The following is a 23,719-nucleotide window of genomic DNA, read 5'->3' as shown; positions in this document are numbered from 1 at the left end:
GCCAACGAGAGCGTACAGGTCACAATGGTGGGTAGTATATGGGGCTTTGGTGACAAAACGGATGGCACTGTGATAGACTACATCCAATTTGCTGAGTAGAGTGTTGGAAGCTATTTTGTAAATGACATTGCCGAAGTCAACGATCAGTAGGATAGTCAGTTTTACGAGGGCATGTTTAGCAGCATGAGTGAAGGAGGCTTTGTGGCGAAATAGGAAGCCGATTCTAGATTTAACTTTGGATTGGAGATGCTTAATGTGAGTCTGGAAGGAGAGTTTACGGTCTAACCAGACACCTAGGTATTTGTAGTTGTCCACATATTCTAAGTCAGACCCGCCGAGAGTAGTGATTCTAGTCGGGCGGGCGGGTGCAAGCAGCGTTCGATTGAAGAGCATGCATTTAGTTTTACTAGCATTTAAGAGCAGTTGGAGGCCACGGAAGGAGTGTTGTATGGCATTGAAGCTCGTTTGGAGGTTTGTTAACACAGTGTCCAATGAAGGGCCAGATGTATACAAAATGGTGTCGTCTGCGTAGAGGTGGATCTGAGAGTCACCAGCAGCAAGAGCGACATCATTGATATACACAGAGAATAGAGTCGGCCCGAGAATTGAACCCTGTGGCACCCCCATAGACACTGCCAGAGGTCCAGACAACAGGCCCTCCGATTTGACACATTGAACTCTATCTGAGAAGTAGTTGGTGAACCAGACGAGGCAGTCATTTGAGAAACCAAGGCTATTTAGTCTGCCAATTAGAATGCGGTTATTGAAAGAGTCAAAAGCCTTGGCCAGGTCGATAAAGACGGCTGCACAGTACTTTCGTTTATCGATCGCGGTTATTATATCCTTTAGGACCTTGAGCGTGGCTGAGGTGCACCCATGACCAGCTCAGAAATCAGATTGCATAGTGGAGAAGGTACGGTGGGATTTGAAATGGTCGGTGATCTGTTTGTTAACTTGGCTTTCAAATACTTTCGAAAGGCAGGGCAGGATGGATATAGGTCTGAAACAGTTTGGATCTAGAGTGTCACCCCCTTTGAAGAGGGGGATGACTGCGGCAGCTTTCCAATCTCTGGGGATCTCAGACGATACGAAAGAGAATACAAGAATATAACATCTATAGAAGAGACAGGAATGCTTATGGGGAGGTGTTGTTAAATATATATATACAGTTGAAGTCGGAAGTTTACATACACTTAGGTTGGAGTCATTAAAACTTGTTTTTTAACCACTCCACTAATTTCTTGTTAACAAACTATAGTTTTGGCAAGTTGGTTAGGACATCTACTTTGTTTATGACACAAGTAATTTTTCCAACAATTGTTTACAGACAGATTATTTCACTTACAATTCACAGTATCACAATTCCAGTGGGTCAGAAGTTTACATACACTAAGTTGACTGTGCCTTTAAACAGCTTGGAAAATTCCAGAAAATGATGTCATGGCTTTAGAAGCTTCTGATAGGCTAATTGACATCATTTGAGTCAGTTGGAGGTGTACCTGTGGATGTATTTCAAGGCCTACCTTCACACTCAGTGCCTCTTTGCTTTACATCAAGGGAAAATCAAAAGAAATCAGCCAAGACCTCAGAAAATAAATTGTAGACCTCCACAAGTCTGGTTCATCCTTGGGAGCAATTTCCAAACACCTGAAGGTACCACGTTAATCTGTACAAACAATAATACGCAAGTATAAACACCATGGGACCACGCAGCCGTCATACCGCTCAGGAAGGAGACGCGTTCTGTCTCCTAGAGATGAACGTACTTTGGTGTGAAAAGTGCAAATCAATCCCAGAACAACAGCAAAGGACCTTGTGAAGATGCTGGAGGAAACAGGTACAAAAGTATCTATATCCACAGTAAAACAAGTCCTATATCGACATAACCTGAAAGGCCGCTCAGCAAGGAAGAAGCCACTGCTCCAAAACCGCCATAAAAAAGCCAGACTACAGTTTGCAACTGCACATTGGGACTTTTTGGAGAAATGTCCTCTGGTCTGATGAAACAAAAATAGAACTGTTTGGCCATAATGACCATCGTTATGTTTGGAAGAAACAGGGTAAGGCTTGCAAGCCGAAGAACACCATCCCAACCGTGAAGCACGGGGGTGGCAGCATCATGCTGTGGGGGTGCTTTGCTACAGGAGGGACTGGTGCACTTCACAAAATAGATGGCATCATGAGGAAGGAAAATTATGTGGATATATTGAAAAAACATCTCAAGACATCAGGCAGGAAGTTAAAGCTTGGTCGCAAATGGGTCTCCCAAATGGATAATGACCCCAAGTATACTTCCAAAGTTGTGGCAAAATGGCTTAAGGACAACAAAGTCTAGGTATTGGAGTGGCCAACACAAAGCCCTGACCTTAATCCTATAGAACATTTGTGGGCAGAACTGAAAAAGCGTGTGCAAGCAAGGAGGCCTACAAATCTGACTCAGTTACACCAGCTCTGTCAGGAGGAATGGGCCAAAATTCACCCAACTTATTGTGGGAAGCTTGTGGAAGGCTACCCGAAACATTTGACCCAAGTTAAACAATTCAAAGGCAATGCTACCAAATACTAATTGAGTGTATGTAAACTTCTGACCCATTGGGAATGTGATTAAATAAATAAAAGCTGAAATAAATCACTCTACTATTATTCTGACATTTCACATTCTTAAAATAAAGTGGTGATCCTAACTGACCTAAGACAGGGACTTTTTACTAGGATTAAATGTCAGGAATTGTGAAAAACTGAGTTTAAATGTATTTGGCTAAGGTGTATGTAAACTTCCGATTTCAATCAGTCAAAAGTTTGGACAAGGGTTTTTCTTAATTTTTACTATTTTACATTGTAGAATAATAGTGAAGACATCAAAACTATGAAATAACACATATGGAATCATGTAGTAGCCAAAAAAGTGTTAAACAAATCAAAATATATTTTATATTTGAGATTCTTCAAATAGCCACCCTTTGCCTTGATGACAGCTTTGCACATTCTCAACTAGCTTCAGAAGAAGAGACCTGCTTGGGCCAAGAAACACGAGCAATGGACATTAAACCGGCAGAAATGTGTCCTTTGGTCCATCCACCGTGGCTTTGTGAGACGCGGTGTGGGTGAACGGATGATCTCCGCATGTGTATTTCCCACCGTAAAGCATGGAGGAGTAGGTGTTATGGTGTGGGGGTGCTTTGCTGGTGACACTGTCTGTGATTTATTTAGAATTCAAGGCACACTTAACAAGCATGGCTACTACAGCATTCTGCAGCGATACGCCATCCCATCTGGATTGGGTTTAGTGGGATTATCATTTGTTTTTCAACAGGACAATGACCCAACACACCTCCAGGCCGTGTAAGGGCTATTTGACCAAGAAGGAGAGTGATGGAGTGCTGCATCAGATGACCTGGCCTCCATAATCCCCCGACCTCAACCCAATTGAGATGGTTTGGGATGAGTCGGATGGCAGAGTGAAGGAAAAGCAGCCAACAAGTGCTAAGCATATGTGGGAACTCCTTCAAGAATGTTGGAAAAACATCCCAGGTGAAGCTGGTTGAGAGAATGGCAAGAGTGTGCAAAGCTGTCATCAAGGCAAAGGGTGTCTATTTGAAGAATATAAAATATAAAAAATATTTTGATTTATTTAACACTTTTTGGGTTACTACATGATTCCATATGTGTTATTTCATAGTTTTGATGTCTTCACTATTATTCTACAATGTAGAAAATAGTAGAAATAAAGAAAAACCCTTGAATGAGTAGGTGTGCTGTATATATATACACATACAGTATGCAGTGCATTCAGAAAGTATTCAGACCCCTTGACTTTTTCCTAATTTTGTTACGTTACAGCCTTATTCTAAAATGTATTACATCTTTTTTTCCCCTCATCAGTCTAGACACAATACCCCATAATGACAAAGCAAAAAAAGGGTTTTAGTATTGTTTGCAAATGTATAAAAAAACAAAAAACTGAAATATCACATTGACATTAGTTTTCTGACCCTTTACTCAATACTTTGTTAAAGCACATTTGGCAGCGATTACAGCCTTGAGTCTTGGTTATGATGCTACAAGCTTGGCACACCTGTATTTGGGGAGTTTCTCCCATTCTTCTCTGCAGATCCTCTCAAGCTCTGTCAGGTTGGATGGGGAGCGTCGCTGCACAGCTATTTTCAGGTCTCTCCAGAGATGTTCGATCGGGTTCAAGTCCGGGCTGGGCCACTCAAGGACATTCAGAGACTTGTCCCGCTGTGTGCTTAGGGTCGCTGTCCTGTTGGAAGGTGAAACTTCGGTCCTGAGCGCTCTGGAGCAGGTTTTCATCAAGGATCTCTCTGTACTTTGCTCTGTTCATCTTTCCTTCATCCCTGCTGCTGAAAAACATCCCCACAGCATGATGCTGCCACCACCATGCTTCACCGTAGGGATGGTGCCAGGTTTCCTCCAGACGTGACGCTTGGCATTCAGGCCAAAGAGTTCAATCTTGGTTTCATCAGACCAGAGAATCTTGTTTCTCATGGTCTGAGAGTCTTTATGTGCCTTTTGGCAAACTCCAAGCGGGCTGTCATGTGCCTTTTACTGAAGAACTCTGGAGGTCTTTCAGAGTGACAAATTAAACTTTCATCGAATCAGATGGCTTATTCATCACAAAACCATTTCATGTTGGCAATTATTTTAATGATTACTTCATTGGCAAAGTGGGCAAACTTAGGCAGGAAATGCCAACAACGAACAGTGAGCCATTGAATTCATGCATTAAAAAACAAATAATGAAAGAAAAGCATTGTTAGAATTTTGTAAAGTTAGTGTGGGAGAGGTGCAAAAATGATTGTTATCGATCAATAATGACAAACCTCCTGGCATTGACAACTTAGATGGAAAGCTACTGAGGATGGTAGCTGACTCTATAGCCACTCCTATCTGTCATATCTTTAATCTGAGTCTAGAGGAAGGTGTTTGTCCTCAGGCCTGGAGGGAAGCCAAAGTCATTCCGCTACCCAAAAGTGGTAAAGTGGCCTTTACTGGTTCTAACAGTAGACCTATCAGCTTATTGCCAGCTCTTAGAAAACAGTTGGAAAAAATGGCGTTTGACCAAATACAATGCTATTTCTCTGTAAACAAATTGACAACAAACTTTCAGCATGCTTATAGAGAAGGACACTCAACATTTACTGCACTGACACAAATAACTGATGATTGGTTGAAAGAAATTGATAAAAATAAGATTGTGGGAGCTGTGCTGTTAGACTTCAGTATAACCATAACCTGTTGTTGAGAAAACATATGTTTTATGGCTTTTCAACCTCTGCCATATTGTGGATTCAGAGCTATCTATCTAATAGAACTCAGAGGGTTTCCTTTAATGGAAGCCTCTCTAATATCAAACATATAGGGTGTGGTGTACCACAGGGCAGCTCTCTAGGCCCTCTACTCTGTTCTATTTATACAAATGATCTGCCACTGGCATTAAACAAAGCCTGTGTGTCCATGTATGCTGATGATTCAACCATATACGTGTCAGCAACCACAGCTAATGAAGTCACTGAAACCATTAACAAGGGGTTTCAGTCAGTTTTGGAATGGGTGGCCAGTAATAAACTGGTCCTGAACATCTCTAAAACTAAGAGCATTGTATTTGGTACAAATCATTCCCTAAGATCTAGACCTCAGCTGAATCTGGTAATGAATGGCGTGGCTGTTGAACAAGTTGAGGAGACTAAATTACTTGGTGTTACCTTAGATTGTAAACTGTCATGGTCAAAACATATAGATTCAATGGTTGTAAAGAGGTCTGTCCATAATAAAGAGATGCTCTGCTTTTTTGACACCACACTCCAAAAAGCAAGTCCTACAGGCTCTAGTTTTGTCTTCTCTTGATTATTGTCCAGTCGTTAAGCTGCAGCTGGTCCAGAACAGAACGGTACATCTTGCTCTTCATTGTAATCAGAGGGCTAATATAAATACTATGCATGCCAGTCTCTCTTGGCTAAGAGTTGAGGAGAGACTGACTGCATCACTTATTTTTATAAGAAACATTAATGTGTTGAAAATTCCAAATTGTTTGCATAGTAAACTTACACACAGCTCTGACACACACACTTACCCCCACCAGACATGCCACCAGGGGTCTTTTCACAGTCCCCAAATCCAGAACAAACTCATGAAAGCGTACAGTATTATATAGAGCCATTATTGCATGGAACTCCCTTCCATCTCATATTGCTCAAATGAACAGCAAACCTGGTTTCAGAAAACAGATAAAGCAACACCTCACGGCACACCTCTCCCCTATTTGACCTAGATATTTTGTTTGTGTGTATTGATATGTAGGCTATGTGTGCCATTTTCATTTGATGTAGTTCTGTCCTTGAGCTGTTCTTGTCTATTAATGGTCTGTATTATGTTGTTTCATGTTTCGTGTGGACCCCAGGAAGAGTAGCTGCTGCTTTCGCAACAGCTAATGGGTATCCTAATAAATACAAAAAAATTGCACACACATGCACAAGCACACGCACACCACCCTGCTATTCAGAATAATAAATGACAATACAGTAGAGATATCCAGATTAGAGATATCCAGATTAGAGATATCAGACATACAAGACACTCACATGTATCTGAGTTCTGACTCTCTTCTGACCAGCACATCTCGAATTCTGTCGATCTTGAATAGCTCTCCCTCAATGTCATCTATGGTGATGGTGGAGTCTGCCATGGAGACGATGTCCTCTTCTGCTCAGAGAGATGGACAGACATTAATTTCGTTCCACTTCTTTCCAGTTCTGCATTTCGGAATTATATGGATATGGTAGAATAGGAAGGCAAACGTGTCCTCACGAGCAAACATGCACACACACACAGTTGGGTCAGCACAGCTAAGTAACACTGTGACAAGATAAAGCCGGCATCAGTATAAACATGGCTGTATAACACAGCATGTCCTACTGTAGCATCATGGATTAGGTAGCTTGGGACCAGATCATTTTCTTTGTATACTGCCAAGCAAAGTATTGCTTTTGTCTGGTTCAACGCAGGCTAAGGAATTAAATTAGGGTTTGTTCCAGGCTTAAACAAATAGCTGTGTCTCTATAGGAAGAACTATGTTCCTTGTAATTAATGTTGATTGTCTGAACCCACGGAGACTCTGGGGAACCATTTGAGAAAAGAGTTGACTATCTGAGTGCTCTGGTGCAGACCTGCTCACATAGTGAGTGAGTTAGTGAGTAAATGAGAGAGAGAGAGAGAGAGAAAGAGAAAGAGAAAGAGAAAGAGAAAGAGAAAGAGAAAGAGAAAGAGAAAGAGAGAAAGTGTGTGTGTGCGCGCGCGAGTGAGTCTGCCTCTGTGTGTCCTACCTCCCTCACCACCAGTGGGCTTTGAGCGGAAGATAAATCACAAAGAAAAATACAATTAAGTATGAACAGCTACTTATGGGGTTTTACAGCGGCGGCCAGACATCGGCACAAGGAAATACCTAGCAGAATTACATTATAATAAATGTCAATGTGCATTTCTTGAATTTATGCAGGACACATCTTGCCAGGCCATTTCTTTAAGTTGCTTTATAACATTTACTTGTCTTTTTACTCCTTTGGTAACCAGAGTGTAATTCCATAGCAACTGTAGACTACTGTAGTTAGGTATAACAACAATTAACTTGTTCTGAAGGGAAACCACTACAAGTGAGAAATCAATTATTATCTACAGTTATTATACAGTTGCTGTGGTCTTACAAATTCGGACAAAGTTGTTACAACATTTCAGTAACGTAAAAGTGTGTCCATACAAGGTTAAAACAATTACTACTGGTAGTATACCATCCTTTACCACTATTCCATGATTCCATCTAACCTGCTGTTACACAATGTGATCATAGATAATGCATTATAAGCTTCGCCATATCTCAGCCGCTAAATCAAACCCTTTTGTCTGTCTGCCCCAAGCTGTTAACATCAAGCTTTGTTTTCCCTCAGAGTCCCAATAACTAGTGTGGGACGGAGCCAGTTCAAAGCATTTCAGCTTCAGACCCACCGCAGAATTTCAATCGAGCCAAACACTCTACCATGAAATCAAACATTCAACTGCATCCACCTCCCCAACTCCCTATTGCTTTCACAGATTTACACCTACCAGTCGCACAAAAGAGGATTATACATTTATTTACCTTCTGATCCTAGATCAGTATTGATTGATCAAACGTTCAACTGCATCCACCTCCCCAACTCCCTATTGCTTTCGCAGATTTACACCTACCAGTCGCACAAAAGAGGATTATACATTTATTTACCATCTGATCCTAGATCAGTATTGATTGATCAAACGTTCAACTGCATCCACCTCCCCAACTCCCTATTGCTTTCGCAGATTTACACCTACCAGTTGAACAAAAGAGGATTATACATTTATTTACCATCTGATCCTAGATCAGTATTGATTGATCAAACGTTCAACTGAATCCACCTCCCCAACTACCTATTTCTTTCGCAGATTTACACCTACAAGTCACAGAAAAAACAGATTATCCAGTGCCTTGCAAAAGTATTCATCCTCCTTGGCATTTTTCCTATTTTGTTGCATTACAACCTGTAATTTAAATTGATTTTTATTTGGATTTCATGTAATGGACATACACAAAATAGTCCAAATTGGTGAAGTGAAATGAAAAAAATAACTTGTTTCAAAAAATTCTACAAAATAATTAACTGAAAAGTGGTGTGTGCATATGTATTCACCCCCTTTGCTATGAAGCCCCTAAATAAGATCTGGTGCAACCAATTACCTTCAGAAGTCACATAATTTGTTAAATACAGTCCACCTGTGTGCAATCTAAGTGTCACATTATCTGTCACATAATCTCAGTACATATACACCTGTTCTGAAAGGCCCCAGAGTCTGCAACACCATTAAGCAAGGGGCACCACCAAGCAAGCGGCACCATGAAGACCAAGGAGCTCTCCAAACAAGTCAGGGACAAAGTTGTGGAAAAGTACAGATCAGGGTTGGATTATGAAAAAATATCAGAAACTTTGAACATCCCACGGAGCACCATTAAATCCATTATTAAGAATATGGCACCACAACAAACCTGCCAAGAGAGGGCCGCCCACCAAATCTCACGGCCCAGGCAAGGAGGGCATTAATCAGAGAGGCAACAAAGAGACAAAAGATAACCCTGAAGGAGCTGCAAAGCTCCACAGCGAGATTGGAGTATCTGTCCATAGGACCACTTTAAGCCGTACACTCCACAGAGCTAGGCTTTACGGAAGAGTGGCCAGAAAAGAAAAAATAAATAAGCAAACATGTTTGGTGTTCGCCAAAATACATGTGGGAGACTCCCCAAACATATGGAAGAAGGTACTCTGGTCAGATGAGACTAAAATTGCTTTGGCCATCAAGGAAAACGCTATGTCTGGCGCAAACCTAACACCTCTCATCACCCAGAGAACACCATCCCCATAGTGAAGCATGGTGGTGGCAGCATCATGCTGTGGGGATGTTTTTCAGCAGCAGGGATGAAGGAATGATGGATGGCGCTAAATACAGGGACATTCTTGAGGGAAACCTGTTTCAGTCTTCCAGAGATTTGAGACTGGGACGGAGGTTCACCTTCCAGCAGGACAATGACCCTAAGCATACTGCTAAAGCAACACTCGAGTGGTTTAAGGGGAAACATTTAAATTTCTTGGAATGGCCTAGTCAAAGCCCAGACCTCAATCCAATTGAGAATCTGTGGTATGACTTAAAGATTGCTGTACACCAGCGGAACCCATCCAACTTGAAGGAGCTGGAGCAGTTTTGCCTTGATAATGGGCAAAAATCCCAGTAGCTAGATGTGCCAAGCTTATAGAGACATACCCCAAGAGACTTGCAGCTGTAATTGCTGCAAAAAAAAAATATTGACTTTTGGGGGGGGGGGGAGTGAATAGTTATGCACGCTCAAGTTTTCTGTTTTCTTGTTTGTTTCACAAGAAAAAATATGTTGCATCTTCAAAGTGGTAGGCATGTTGTGTAAATCAAATGATACAAACCCCCCAAAAATCCATTTTAATTCCAGGTTGTAAGGCAACAAAATAGGAAAAATGCCAAGGGGGGTGAATACTTTCGCAAGCCACTGTGCATGGATTTAACTTTATTTACTGATCCTAGAACTGTCAGTAAGATCAGTAATTCCTTGATGAAGGCATCTTGAGGTATGCTGCGGATGTGTCCTGCGTGCCACAAGACTGTGTTAGCATGCTGAGCTAAAGGAAGTCAGAGGTTCAACAGTTCAGTCAGTCTGCCTTGTATTCCTCCGAGTCTCTTCTGAGTCTCGTCTGCTGGTTCTTGGTTCCCTAGCGGCTCTGCTATCTAAGTCTCCCCCGCTGTTGAGCTGCTCTGTGTGGAGCCCGACTAACTGAGACACCACCTGGGCTGGGGATTCAGAAACCTCACACCACCACCACTGACTGAACAGAGAATCTGATAGTCTCCCCTCTGCCTCCTGAGGGATGAGACTGTCTGCTTTGATACCTTTTACAATGGCAAATACATACAAGATGTGTGTTTTGTCTGGAAGTCAATTGAAAATAAAGCAGAGAGAGAAGGGTGAGGGAGAGAGAGAGAGCACTAAAGAAAGAGTAAGAGATATATCCTTTTCTCCTCCTCACACATAGGCTAGCCCCAGGGATGGCAGACTGGACTGGGCTTGATGTGCAGAATCAGATATAACATCCTTTGGAGGGAGCTGAAAGGAAGAGAAGAGGTGTATTCTAACTAATGCCATCCTCCTCTCTTTGATGTTGACGAAACGGTCTATCACTCTGTCATACAGTACACGCTTTTGTCCTAGGCTACCTGGCTAAAAGGCTTGCTCACTAACCTCTTCCATTCATGGGCAACGTTAGCTAGTTAACATTAACCTTCTACATTTAGCTACATATTGAACTTCCATCCTCTCAGGTCAGGGGCACAATAATGTATGAATTAAGGGTTGGATCAGAATTGCCATTATAATCATTGGCCAGTACGGAGAATTAAGTAAAACCATTTAGTCAAAAATCACAAATCCAAATCCCTATCTCCATCCATGGCTAATTTAGGAAAGGGCCAATTTTAGCTAGCTGGCTAGCTAGCCAAAGGAGGACAACAACACAGCGAGATGCATCAATTCAAGTTATTCTGTCAATGATGTATGCTCTCAATGGGATTTGATAGGAGTGACGCCAAATCCAAACTGGCTTCCCTTGAAAAAAAATGTTGGTGCGCCAGGACCATTCACAGTTGAGCTCGCTCCGTTTAGCTCAACGCTGATTGGCACATTTTATATACTTTTTTAATTTGCTCTGTGACCTTAGGCTTGTACTGAGAGAGTTAAAGAGCTGAAGAAAAGAGACTTGATGACTATCAGCAGTGTATATTCACTCATATCCCTTTGGCATCTGTCAGCATTGTATTGTGTACAAGCCTGAGACTCCCAAAGAGCCAAAGCACTCAGCTTTCTCAGCCAGGCACAAAGGATGCATACTTATCTATATGAATCTTCACAGAGCCGCTCAGCTGTGTTACTATGACAAACTTCCTGATGTGACCTGCTACGACAGCGCTTACGTCAAGACAACCATGGCACTTTTACTCCGGAGGGAGGGCTAGTTTCATCATTAAGACTGATTAGTGGACTCTGGATCTTAAAAACTTGCCAATGTTTCAAACTCCATTCAAGTAAACCTGACAACACTCCCAACATCTCCTAAAGTCCAAACCTCTCTCTCTATAACTCTACTGTCTTTAGAGTCCATTCCCATCCCTCCTCTCTCCTACACTTCCCCCCTGTTAAGAACATCACCCGTGGCACGTTGGGATTTCCAAATGCCACAACAGGTTTCCCAAAAGCCATCAGTGAGAGGTTCACTGTGTACCCAGCCTCCGGCACCCATTACCTTGACAGCCATCATCACGTCTGGGGTTGAGAGGTTGGTCGGGTCTGGCAGTACTGGGCGGCATGTTCACACCCCTGCACTAAGGGAAAGAGATCGGAGTAGGGCTAGAGGGGGTAATTCCCGGAGCTAGAGCCAGGGTCAATGTGAGAGTGCACAGCGGAAGTGTGTGTGTAATAGCGTGTGTGTGTGTGTGTGAGTAGAGAGGGAGAAATGGATCATAGAGATACTGGAAGAACAGTCATCCAATTCCTCTGGAGAGCTTCTCATGTTGAGACAATTGTTGTGTTTCAAACTCAATTCAGAAGTACACTCCTACCTGGCTTTCAACCTCGCTCTGCGGAACTAACTTTAAAAGTTTGACTGTAGCTCGCTCTAAGTCCATGTCTCTCACCCTCCCTAAGAGAATGTCTAGCACACTGTCACTGCCAATTGGAGGACACTGCTGGATCTGTTAGCCGACCGCTGCATGTTAGCATTCAGAATGCACATAGCATATGTATCATAGCATAGCACCATGTACGTGACTCCTCCTGAAGTCTAATTATTTTACGCCTCGAATAGAGCTGCCACTCACGACACACCAAGGCCTCAATTTGCTGTCTTTTTTCTCCTCCCTCTATCCCTTCTTTTTTTCCCCTCCATCAGCCTGGGTGGTTTTCTTCTTAATGAGGTAAATATCACGCAGAGTGACTGACTAACGGACAGGTCAGACTAAATGCAAGGAGGGAGGGAGGGAGAGAAGAGGGTGGGAAGGAAGGAGGAAGGGAGAGAGGGAGGGAGGAGGAAGAGAGGAGGGAGTGAGGATGGGAAGACCGGAGGGAGAGAGAAAGATAGAAATAGAGAGAGAGAGGTAAAGGGAAAAAGAGAGAGAGAGAGACAGAGAGAGAGATAGAGAGAAATAAATAAAATATATATAGAGAGAGATATAGAAATAGAAAGAGAGAGAGTGAGATATGTATATATATATATATATAGATATAGATATATATATATATATATATATATATATATACAGTGGGGAGAACAAGTATTTGATACACTGCCGATGTTGCAGGTTTTCCTACTTACAAAGCATGTAGAGGTCTGTCATTTTTATCATAGGTACACTTCAACTGTGAGAGACGGAATCTAAAACAAAAATCCAGAAAATCACATTGTATGATTTTTAAGTAATTAATTTGCATTTTATTGCATGACATAAGTATTTGATCACCTACAAACCAGTAAGAATTCCGGCTCTCACAGACCTGTTAGTTTTTCTTTAAGAAGCCCTCCTGTTCTCCACTCATTACCTGTATTAACTGCACCTGTTTGAACTCGTTACCTGTATAAAAGACACCTGTCCACACACTCAATCAAACAGACTCCAACCTCTCCACAATGGCCAAGACCAGAGAGCTGTGTAAGGACATCAGGGATAAAATTGTAGACCTGCACAAGGCTGGAATGGGCTACAGGACAATAGGCAAGCAGCTTTGTGAGAAGACAACAGCTGTTGGCGCAATTATTAGAAAATTGAAGAAGTTCAAGATGACGGTCAATCACCCTCGGTCTGGGGCTCCATGCAAGATCTCACCTCGTGGGGCATCAATGATCATGAGGAAGGTGAGGGATCAGCCCAGAACTACACGGCAGGACCTGGTCAATGACCTGAAGAGAGCTGGGACCACAGTCTCAAAGAAAACCATTAGTAACACACTACGCCGTCATGGATTAAAATCCTGCAGCGCACGCAAGGTCCCCCTGCTCAAGCCAGCGCATGTCCAGGCCCGTCTGAAGTTTACCAATGACCATCTGGATGATCCAGAGGAGGAATGGGAGAAGGTCATGTGGTCTGATGAGACAAAAATAGAGCTTTTTGGTCTAAACTCCACTCGCCGTGTTTGGAGGAAGAAGAAGGATGAGTACAACCCCAAGAACACCATCCCAGCCGTGAAGCATGGAGGTGGAAACATCATTCCTTGGGGATGCTTTTCTGCAAAGGGGACAGGACGACTGCACCGTATTGAGGGGAGGATGGATGGGGCCATGTATCGCGAGATCTTGGCCAACAACCTCCTTCCCTCAGTAAGAGCATTGAAGATGGGTCGTGGCTGGGTCTTCCAGCATGACAACGACCCGAAACACACAGCCAGAGCAACTAAGGAGTGGCTCCGTAAGAAGCATCTCAAGTTCCTGGAGTGGCCTAATCAGTCTCCAGACCTGAACCCAATAGAAAATCTTTGGAGGGAACTGAAAGTCCGTATTGCCCAGCGACAGCCCCGAAACCTGAAGGATCTGGAGAAGGTCTGTATGGAGGAGTGGGCCAAAATCCCTGCTGCAGTGTGTGCAAACCTGGTCAAGACCTACAGGAAACGTATGATCTCTGTAATTGCAAACAAAGGTTTCTGTACCAAATATTAAGTTCAGCTTTTCTGATGTATCAAATACTTATGTCATGCAATAAAATGCAAATTAATTACTTAAAAATCATACAATGTAATTTTCTGGATTTTTGTTTTAGATTCCGTCTCTCACAGTTGAAGTGTACCTATGATAAAAATTACAGACCTCTACATGCTTTGTAAGTAGGAAAACCTGCAAAATCGGCAGTGTATCAAATACTTGTTCTCCCCACTGTATGTATATATATATATATATATACAGTCATGGCCAAAATTGTTGGCACCCCTGAAATTTTTCCAGAAAATGAAGTATTTCTCACAGAAAAGTATTGAAATTACACATGTTTTGCTATGCACATGTTTATTTCCTTTGTGTGTATTGGAATAACACAAAAAAAAACAGGAAAAAAGCAAATTTGACATAATTTCACACAAAACTAAAAAAATGGGCCGGACAAAGTTATTGGCACCCTTTCAAAATTGTGGATAAATAAGTTTGTTCCAAGCATGTGATGCTCCTTTAAACTCACCTGGGGGCAAGTAACAGGTGTGGGCAATCTAAAAATCACACCTGAAAGCAGATAAAAAGGAGAGAAGTTGACTCAGTCTTTGCATTGTGTTTCTGTGTGTGCCACACTAAGCATGGAGAACAGAAAGAGGAAAAGAGAACTGTCTGAGGACTTGAGAACCAAAATTGTGGAAAAATATCAACAATCTCAAGGTTACAAGTCCATCTCCAGAGATCTAGATGTTCCTTTGTCCACAGTGCGCAACATGATCAAGAAGTTTGCAACCCATGGCACTGTAGCTAATCTCCCTGGACGTGGACGGAAGAGAAAAATTTATGAAAGGTTGCAACGCAGGATAGTCCGGATGGTGGATAAGCAGCCCCAAACAAGTTCCAAAGAAATTCAAGCTGTCCTGCAGGCTCAGGGTGCATCAGTGTCAGCGCGAACTATACGTCGAAATTTGAATGAAATGAAACGCTATGGCAGGAGACCCAGGAGGACCCCACTGCTGACACAGAGACATAAAAAAGCAAGACTACAGTTTGCCAAAATGTACATGAGTAAGCCAAATTCCTTCTGGGAGAACGTCTTATGGACAGATGAGACCAAGATAGAGCTTTTTGGGTAAAGCACATCGTTCTACTGTTTACCGAAAATGTAATGAAGCCTTCAAAGAAAAGAACACAGTACCTACAGTCAAATATGGTGGAGGTTCAAAGATGTTTTGGGGTTGTTTTGCTGCCTCTGGCACTGGGTGCCTTGACTGTGTGCAAGGCATCATGAAATCTGAGGATTACCAAAGGATTTTGGGTCGCAATGTAGGGCCCAGTGTCAGAAAGCTGGGTTTGCGTCCGAGATCATGGGTCTTCCAGCAGGACAATGACCCCAAACATACTTCAAAAAGCACCCAGAAATGGATGGCAACAAAGCGCTGGAGAGTTCTGAAGTGGCCAGCAATGAGTCCAGATCTTAATCCCATTGAACACCTGTGGAGAGATCTTAAAATTGCTGTTGGGAAAAGGCACCCATCCAATATGAGAGACCTGGAGCAGTTTGCAAAAGAAGAGTGGTCCAAAATTCCGGGTGAGAGGTGTAAGAAGCTTATTGATGGTTATAGGAAGCGACTGATTTCAGTTATTTTTTCCAAAGGGTGTGCAACTAAATATTAAGTTAAGGGTGCCAATCATTTTGTCCGGCCCATTTTTTTGAGTTTTGTGTGAAATTATGTCAAATTTGCTTTTTTCCTGTTTTTTTGTGTTATTCCAATACACACAAAGGAAATAAACATGTGCATAGCAAAACATGTGTAATTTCAATACTTTTCTGTGAGAAATACTTCATTTTCTGGAAAAATTTCAGGGGTGCCAACAATTTTGGCCATGACTGTATATATATATATATATATATATATATATATATATATATATATATAGATATAGAGAGAGAGAGAGAGAGAGAGAGAGAGAGAGAGAGAGAGAGAGAGAGAAAAGAGAGAGAGAGAGAGAGAGAGACCTAATGTTGAGGAAGTGCAGTAATAGCCTTCAGGTGCTTTGATTGAAGAGAAAGAAGATAATGACTAAAACAAAATATATACATTATTCTCAACAAACAAACACTACATTATCTTCAACAAACAAACACTTTCCTATTCCTCTTGTTGTTGAAACATGAAAGCAAAAGGAGAATGACCGAGAGAATTGTTGATGTAATGATATGAAAAGTGTGGGAACAATGTTATTTTCCATTCTCAATGTCCTGTTAAGTCTCATCAGCGGGCCGTCATCTATAATTTGGGGTGCAATTTACTGACTATAATGGCGTACAGCCTGTGACTGTACACATTATTCTAAAACGGACACACACACACACGTTATTGAAAAAGCTCACTTGTTATGGCTTTACATCACCTACCATCACATGGTTGGAGAGTTACTTATCCAATAGAACCCAGAGAGTGTTCTTCAATGGAAGCTTCTCTAACATCAGATATGTACAGTGCGGTGTCCCTCAGGGCAGTTGCCTTGGGCCGTTAGTCTTCTCTATTTTTACAAATGATTTGCCACTTGTCTTACAAGAAGCTAACATGACTATGTATGCTGATGATTGCACACTCTACACATCAGCAACTACAGCCAGTGAGCTCACTGAGACTCTTAGCAAGGAGTTACAGTCAGTGTCAGAATGGGTCATTAACAATAAACTGGTCTTAAATACATCTAAAACCAAAAGCATTATATTTGGTTCAAAGCATTCTCCTAGACCTAAACCTCAAATGTAGTTGTGCATAAAGGGTGTGACCATTGAACAAGTGGAAGAAGCTGAACTCCTAGGAGTAACATTGGATGGTCAGTTATCATGGTCAAGTCATATTGACAAAGTTGTTGTAAAGATGGGGAGAGGTATGTCTGTTATAAAAAGATGTTCTGCGTTTTTTACACAAAGATCAACTGTACTAGTTGTTCAGGCGCAGATCTTGATTACTGCCCGGTAATATGGTCAGGTGCAGCAAAGAAAGACCTAGCAAAGCTGCAGCTGGCTCAAAACAAAGCAGCACGCCTTGTCCTCAACTGCACACAAAGAACTGACATCAACAACATGCATGATAGTATTTCATGGTAGAGGGTGGAGGAGAAATTGACTACTTCTCTTGTAGTCTTTTTAAGAAACATTTGTGCGTTGAAAATGCCTAACAATTTGAATAATCTATTTGCATAAACTTCAAACAGCCATACAATATACCTAACCCACCAGACACACCACTATGTGTTTCTTCACTGTACCCAAACCAAAAAACAGATTTAATGCGTCACTCAGTTATGTATAGAGCCATGTCATCATGTAATGCTCTGCCACCAGAGGTTAGTCAGGCAAAAAGCAAGTTTAGCTTAAAAAAAAAACAGATTAAAAAAACATATTGTATCACAGCACCTCTCCTCTTTCTAAAGATCGAATTTAACTGTACTGTATATAACAATATGAATATGAATAGTGTGTAAATTTAAAAAAAGGTTGTTTCTTGGTGTCATTCCAATATAGAACTCTTATATTATTATGTTCTTTTGAATTTCATGTCCTTGTCTATAGCTGTTCTGTACTTTGTCATGTATGTGTACGTTTTATGTGGACCCCAGGAAGAGTTAGCTGCTGCATGTGCAGTAGTTGATGGAGATCCTAATGAACTAAACTAAACAGTAAGCTCTCTAGTTACAGCTGTTGACTGCCACCTGTAGACGTGCATTATGAAACAAACAACATCTGCATGCAACTGCAAGCATTTGACCTGTAATACTGTTGTCTTCACTTTCTCAGGTAAATTATGCACACACAAACAGTTCGACTTATTTACCTGTTTTGGAAGTGTCTGTATTCCAATTTGTGCATTCCAGAGAGCCGTACTGATGTGATGATCCATGTTTATTTTCCTTTTCCATCTCTCCACCGTGGGTTCGATTCCAAACTGGTCAAGGATGCGTTGTCGAACAAATACAATGCTGTCTTGGAAACCGAAGGAAAACTAACAAGAAAAGGCAACTGGAGCAGTCTTTCATGAAGTAACAAGCTGCATGGCACTTGGGTTTAAAAGGCAGATAATTTGGTAAAAACGCTTCCACAACCTGCTGGTGTTGTAACGCTCTTGCCGTTGTTTGAGTTTGCGGTGTTCGAGCAAAGGCTGATGATGTTTTCAATACCTACACTGGAATATATAATTTTATATTACACCATGGCGCCACCTAACGCTAATAATCGGTGGTACTACATACATTTCCCCCACAGTATCTCTCTCATTCAACAGCACTGTCCTTAAAGGGATAGCTCACCCAAATTACAAAATGATAAATTGGTTTCCTTACCCTGTAATGCTGCGTTCAAGGCAACTCAGAACTAGGAAACTCTGAAATGTCCAACATGGAAACTCGTTGTAGAAAGATGAGGTCCGAGTTTCCCAATTGGAAAGTATCAGAATCAACCAATTGGAAGCTCTACACAAAAAACATATGCACATTTTAACTATGAGGTTTCCGTGTTTCCAAGTTGTCTTGAATGCAGCATAAGCGGTCTATGGACAAGGTATGACAGCAATCCATGCTTTGGTTTAATTCCCCTGGCACCTTTTTAGCATTGTGGCACAAATCCCATTCAAGTCGTGGTACCGATATTAGCATTTTTCACGCATCAAGTCCAAATCATCTGAAAGTATCTCAAATGTATTTGACTCAACAAAGTCACTTCTAGATGATTTGAACATGATGTGCGAAAAACGCTAATATGAGTATATATACAGTACCAGTTAAACGTTTGGACACACCTACTCATTCAAGGGTTTTTCTTTATTTTTTTCTATTTTCTACATTGTAGAATAATAGTGAAGACATCAAAACTATGAAATAACACATATGGAATCATGTAGTAACCAAAAAAGTGTTGAACAAATCAAAATATATTTTATATTTGAGACTCTTCAAAGTAGCCAACCTTTGCCTTGATGACAGCTTTGCACACGCTTGGCATTTTCTCAACCAGCTTCATGAGGTAGTCACCTGGAATGCATTTCAATTAACAGGTGTGCCTTAAAAGTTAATTTGTGGAATTTCTTTCCTTCTTAATGGATTTGAGCCAATCAGTTGTGTTGTGACAAGGTAGGGGTGGTATACAGAAGATAGCCCTATTTGGTAAAAGACCAAGTCCATATTATGGCAAGAACAGCTCAAATAAGCAAAGAGAAACGACAGTCCATCATTATTTTAAGACATGAAGGTCAGTCAATCAGGAAAATTTCAAGAACTTTGAAAGTGCAATCGCAAAAACCATCAAGCGCTATGATGAAACTGGCTCTCATGAGGACCGCCACAGGAAAGGAAGACCCAGAGTTACCTCTGCTGCAGAGGATAAGTTCATTAAAGTTACCAGCCTCAGAAATCGGCAATTAACTGCACCTCAGATTGCAGCCCAAATAAATGCTTCACAGAGTTCAAGTAACAGACATATCTCAACATCAACTGTTCAGAGGAGACTACGTGAATCAGGCCTTCATGGTCGAATTGCTGCAAAGAAACCACTACTAAAGGACACTGATAAGAAGAAGAGACTTGCTTGGGCCAAGAAATACGAGCAATAGACATTAGACCGGTGGAAATCTGTCCTTTGGTCTGATGAGTCCAAATTTCAGATTTTTGGTTCCAACTGCCGTGTCTTTGTGAGACGCAGAGTAGGTGAACGGATGATCTCCGCATGTGTGGTTCCCACCATGAAGCATGGAGGAGGAGGTGTGATGGTGTGGGGGTGCTTTGCTGGTGACACTGTCAGTGATTTATTTAGAATTAAGGCACACTTAACCAGCATGGCTACCACAGCATTCTGCAGCGATATGCCATCCCATCTGGTTTGCGCTTAGTGGGACTATCATTTGTTTTTCAACAGGACAATGACCCAAAACACACCTTCAGGCTGTGTAAGGGCTATTTGACCAAGGAGAGGGATGGAGTGTTACATCAGATGACCTGGCCTTCACAATCACCCGACCTCAACCCAATTGAGATGGTTTGGGATGAGTTGGACCGTAGAGTGAAGGAAAAGCAGCAAACAAGTGCTCAGCATATGTGGGAACTCCTTCAAGACTGTTGGAAAAGCATGAAGCTGGTTGAGAGAATGCCAAGAGTGTGCAAAGCTGTCATCAAGGCAAAGGTTGGCTACTTTGAAGAATCTCAAATATAAAATATATTTTTATTTGTTCAACACTTTTTTGGTTACTACATGATTCCATATGTGTTATTTCATAGTTTTGATGTCTTCACTATTATTCTACAATGTAGAAAATAGTAAAAATAAAGAAAAACCCTTGAATGAGTAGGTGTGTCCAAACTTTTGACTGGTACTGTATATTGTTGTGCCTTAAATGCTAAAACGTTAGCAGTGTAAACAGTGTCAGGAAAACTAAACCAAGGCATGTATTTATTTCTGCCATACCTTGTCCATAGACTGCTTGCTTACAGTGTAAGGACACCAACATGTCATTTTGTAATTTGGGTGAACTATCCCTTTAAGAATAGAATAATCAGCTCATTCATATCTAATTTAAGAAAAAGTAAACAGATTCAAATTCTTTCTTTTTATATAAAATATACAGTAATTATATCAAATACATATATTTACACCACTATTAAACAAGTAATTGCAATGATACCATACTCCAATGATTTGTCTTACATACATTACATTTTAAAATAGACTAGTGTGCAAAAAGGTCTATTGATGATTGACGATGCATTACAAACATACTGGCTGGTGATCAGACCCCATAATCAAATGAATTAAGTTACCAAATTCTCTTTAAGATTCTCTTTAAGACCCAATTTTTTTTTCAATGGTATTATGACAGTGGCTTTTATAGATGTGGCCTCAGTCAATCAGTCAGTCAGTGTCTCTCTTTCTCTCTCTCTCTCTCTCGCTCATCTACATACTTTTTCTGGGTGCATATATGATAACTAGTCCCCATTTATTGTAAACCAGCCAGTGTCTTTCAGCGGTGACTGTGTTCTATCACCTTCAAGTTAGGTGCAATAAATTCAGACCTTGAAACAACTGAAGGGCTCCGAGTTCTACTTTCATTTTAGCATAGACCTCCTAGCATGGTAATATCAACCACACTGGATATCGCACCACATGTTAGTATAGCATACAAAGTCATAAGCAGAAAGCCACCAAACATTGAAACCCCCCCAGTCAGTTTCCTGTCATGCAACATGTTCTATAGGGATCTTAAAAAAGGTGTCTGTTCTTTTGTGTCATGTTTTTACTGAAGGCTTGTGCACAGTGCATTCAAACCTTTATTGCTAAAAGTATTATTATATTATTGATTGATTGACTATGACTTTTCAGATCACCCAGTAATGCTATCTGCAAGGTTAGCTCCAGGTAAATATTGCAATCCTTTAGCCATTCCTGGACCTGTGTCCAAAAACAAACTACAAATGGACAGAACCAAAACAAATGATCTAATGATTCTGTCTCTTCACAGCAAAATCTGCAGAGCTGGGAAGATTGTATCCCCCATATAAATAACATTCTATTGGTAGCAAGAATTTTATATAATAATTTAAATTGAAAGATTCTAATTTTTGAATCCGGTGTCGTTTTGCGTGTCAGTTCATAAACACTATGCCATGGGATCGGTACGTCAAAGATCTCTTCCCAACTATTTTGCAATCTATATGGGACAGCTGTCAATCCTTTGATCCTTAAGTGAAACTGATATACTTTTTTATTTATCACAGTTTTCCTTAACCAATTATGTTCTTTAATGCAAGGCCGACAGACAAGTTCCTTACTTTCTCCCCCTTCCACTTTCCTCTTCCACTTTTGCGGTAAGGCTGCAATTATTTGGTTGTAATTTTGGGTAGAGCAGACATTTCCATATGTTTTTGTTAGCTGCATGTGCGACATAACTCCACCAGTCCTACCGATGATATCATTTACGAAGATTATACCTTTTTTAAACATTCTGTCAAAAAATTAAGATTTTTTGTCAATTAGTATATTTGAATTTAACCACAATATTTGTTGCATTATTTGTTCTGTCGTTTCTGGAGGATTAAATTGAAATTGCAACCAACTTTCTATGGCTTGTTTTAGAAATAGTGATATTTGGGAGATTATTTCCTTTTCAAATAACTGAAAGTGAGAGGTTGTAATCTGAATAAAGGGAAAAAGGCCTTTCTTGAACATTGGGTGAGACAATCTTACTAATTTGCTTGAGAACCAGTTCGGATTTAAGTATAACTTTTGTATGACTGAAGCTTTTAGTGATAGGTCTAATGCTTTAATATTTAATAATTTCTGTCCTCCGAATTCATATTCATTATATAAATATGCCCTTTTAATTTTGTCTGGCTTGCCGTTCCAAATAAAATTGAATATTTTTTTCTCATATAATTTAAAAACTGTTCGCTAGGCGTAGGCAAGACCATAAGCAAATAGGTAAACTGGGATAATACTAAAGAGTTAATCAGGGTGATTTTTCCACAAATTGACAGGTATTTTCCTTTCCATGGTAGTAAGATCTTATCTATTTTTGCTAACTTTCTATTAAAATGTATTGAAGTGAGATCATTTATTTCCTTTGGGATATGTATTCCGAGTATATCCACATCACCATCAGACCATTTTATTGGTAAACTACATGGTAATGTAACATTTTTATTTTTTAGTGATCCAATACGTAATATAGTACATTTGTCATAATTTGGTTGTAATCCAGAGAGGTTAGAAAATGTATCTAGATCCTCTATGAGGCTGTGGAGGGATTCTAGTTGTGGATTTAAAAGAAAACATGAATCATCAGCGTACAATGACACCTTTGTTTTTAAGCCCTGTATTTCTAATCCTCTGATATTATTATTGGATCTGATTTTAATAGCTAACATCTCGATGGCCACAATAAATAGATATGCCGATAGTGGACAACCTTGTTTCACTCCTCTTGACAGTTTAAAACTTTCTGAGAAATAGCCATTATTTACTATTTTACACCTAGGGTTACTATACATGATTTTGACCCATTTTATAAGAGATTCTCCAAAATTGAAATGCTCCAGGCATTTATATATAAACCCCAGTCGAACTTTATCAAATGCCTTTTCGAAGTCTGCTATGAATAGCAGGCCTGGTTTCCCATATTTTCCATAGGGTTATATTGTTTCCAATACTTGCCTTATATTATCTCCAATGTATCTTCCATGTAAAAAACCTGTCTGATTAGAATGAATAATATCCGACAATACCTTTTTAATTCTATGCGCTATACATTTGCTAGGATTTTTGCATCACAACACTGAAGTGTAAGGGGCCTCCAATTTTGTAAATGGACTGGATCTTTATATTTTCCACTTGTATCCTGTTTCATTAATAATGAGATAAGACCTTCTTCTTG

The 23,719-nt window shown here is 40.6% G+C and overlaps 1 protein-coding gene and 1 long non-coding RNA gene across 2 annotated transcripts in view; one reads left to right on the top strand and one right to left on the bottom strand.

The window, feature by feature from the left end:
• Positions 1-18,269, bottom strand: part of LOC123486031 (bMERB domain-containing protein 1-like) — a 47,973-nt gene extending 29,704 nt beyond the window's left edge. Inside the window, exons 1-2 of the mRNA XM_045217203.1 lie at positions 18,140-18,269; positions 6,600-6,720 (exon numbers count right to left, since the gene is read on the bottom strand). Coding sequence (XP_045073138.1) covers positions 6,600-6,720; positions 18,140-18,224 — 206 coding nt within the window. The 5' untranslated portion in view covers positions 18,225-18,269. The remainder of the gene's footprint in view (positions 1-6,599; positions 6,721-18,139) is intronic.
• Positions 17,919-18,406, top strand: LOC123486032. The gene is made up of 2 exons (XR_006659226.1): positions 17,919-18,102; positions 18,260-18,406. It is a non-coding gene; the product is annotated as an uncharacterized LOC123486032 (long non-coding RNA).
• Positions 18,407-23,719: the final 5,313 nt, after the last annotated feature.

The sequence above is a fragment of the Coregonus clupeaformis genome, unplaced genomic scaffold (assembly GCF_020615455.1).
Source record: "Coregonus clupeaformis isolate EN_2021a unplaced genomic scaffold, ASM2061545v1 scaf0963, whole genome shotgun sequence".
Lineage (NCBI taxonomy): Eukaryota > Metazoa > Chordata > Actinopteri > Salmoniformes > Salmonidae > Coregonus > Coregonus clupeaformis.
This window is presented reverse-complemented; position numbering and strand designations above follow the sequence as displayed.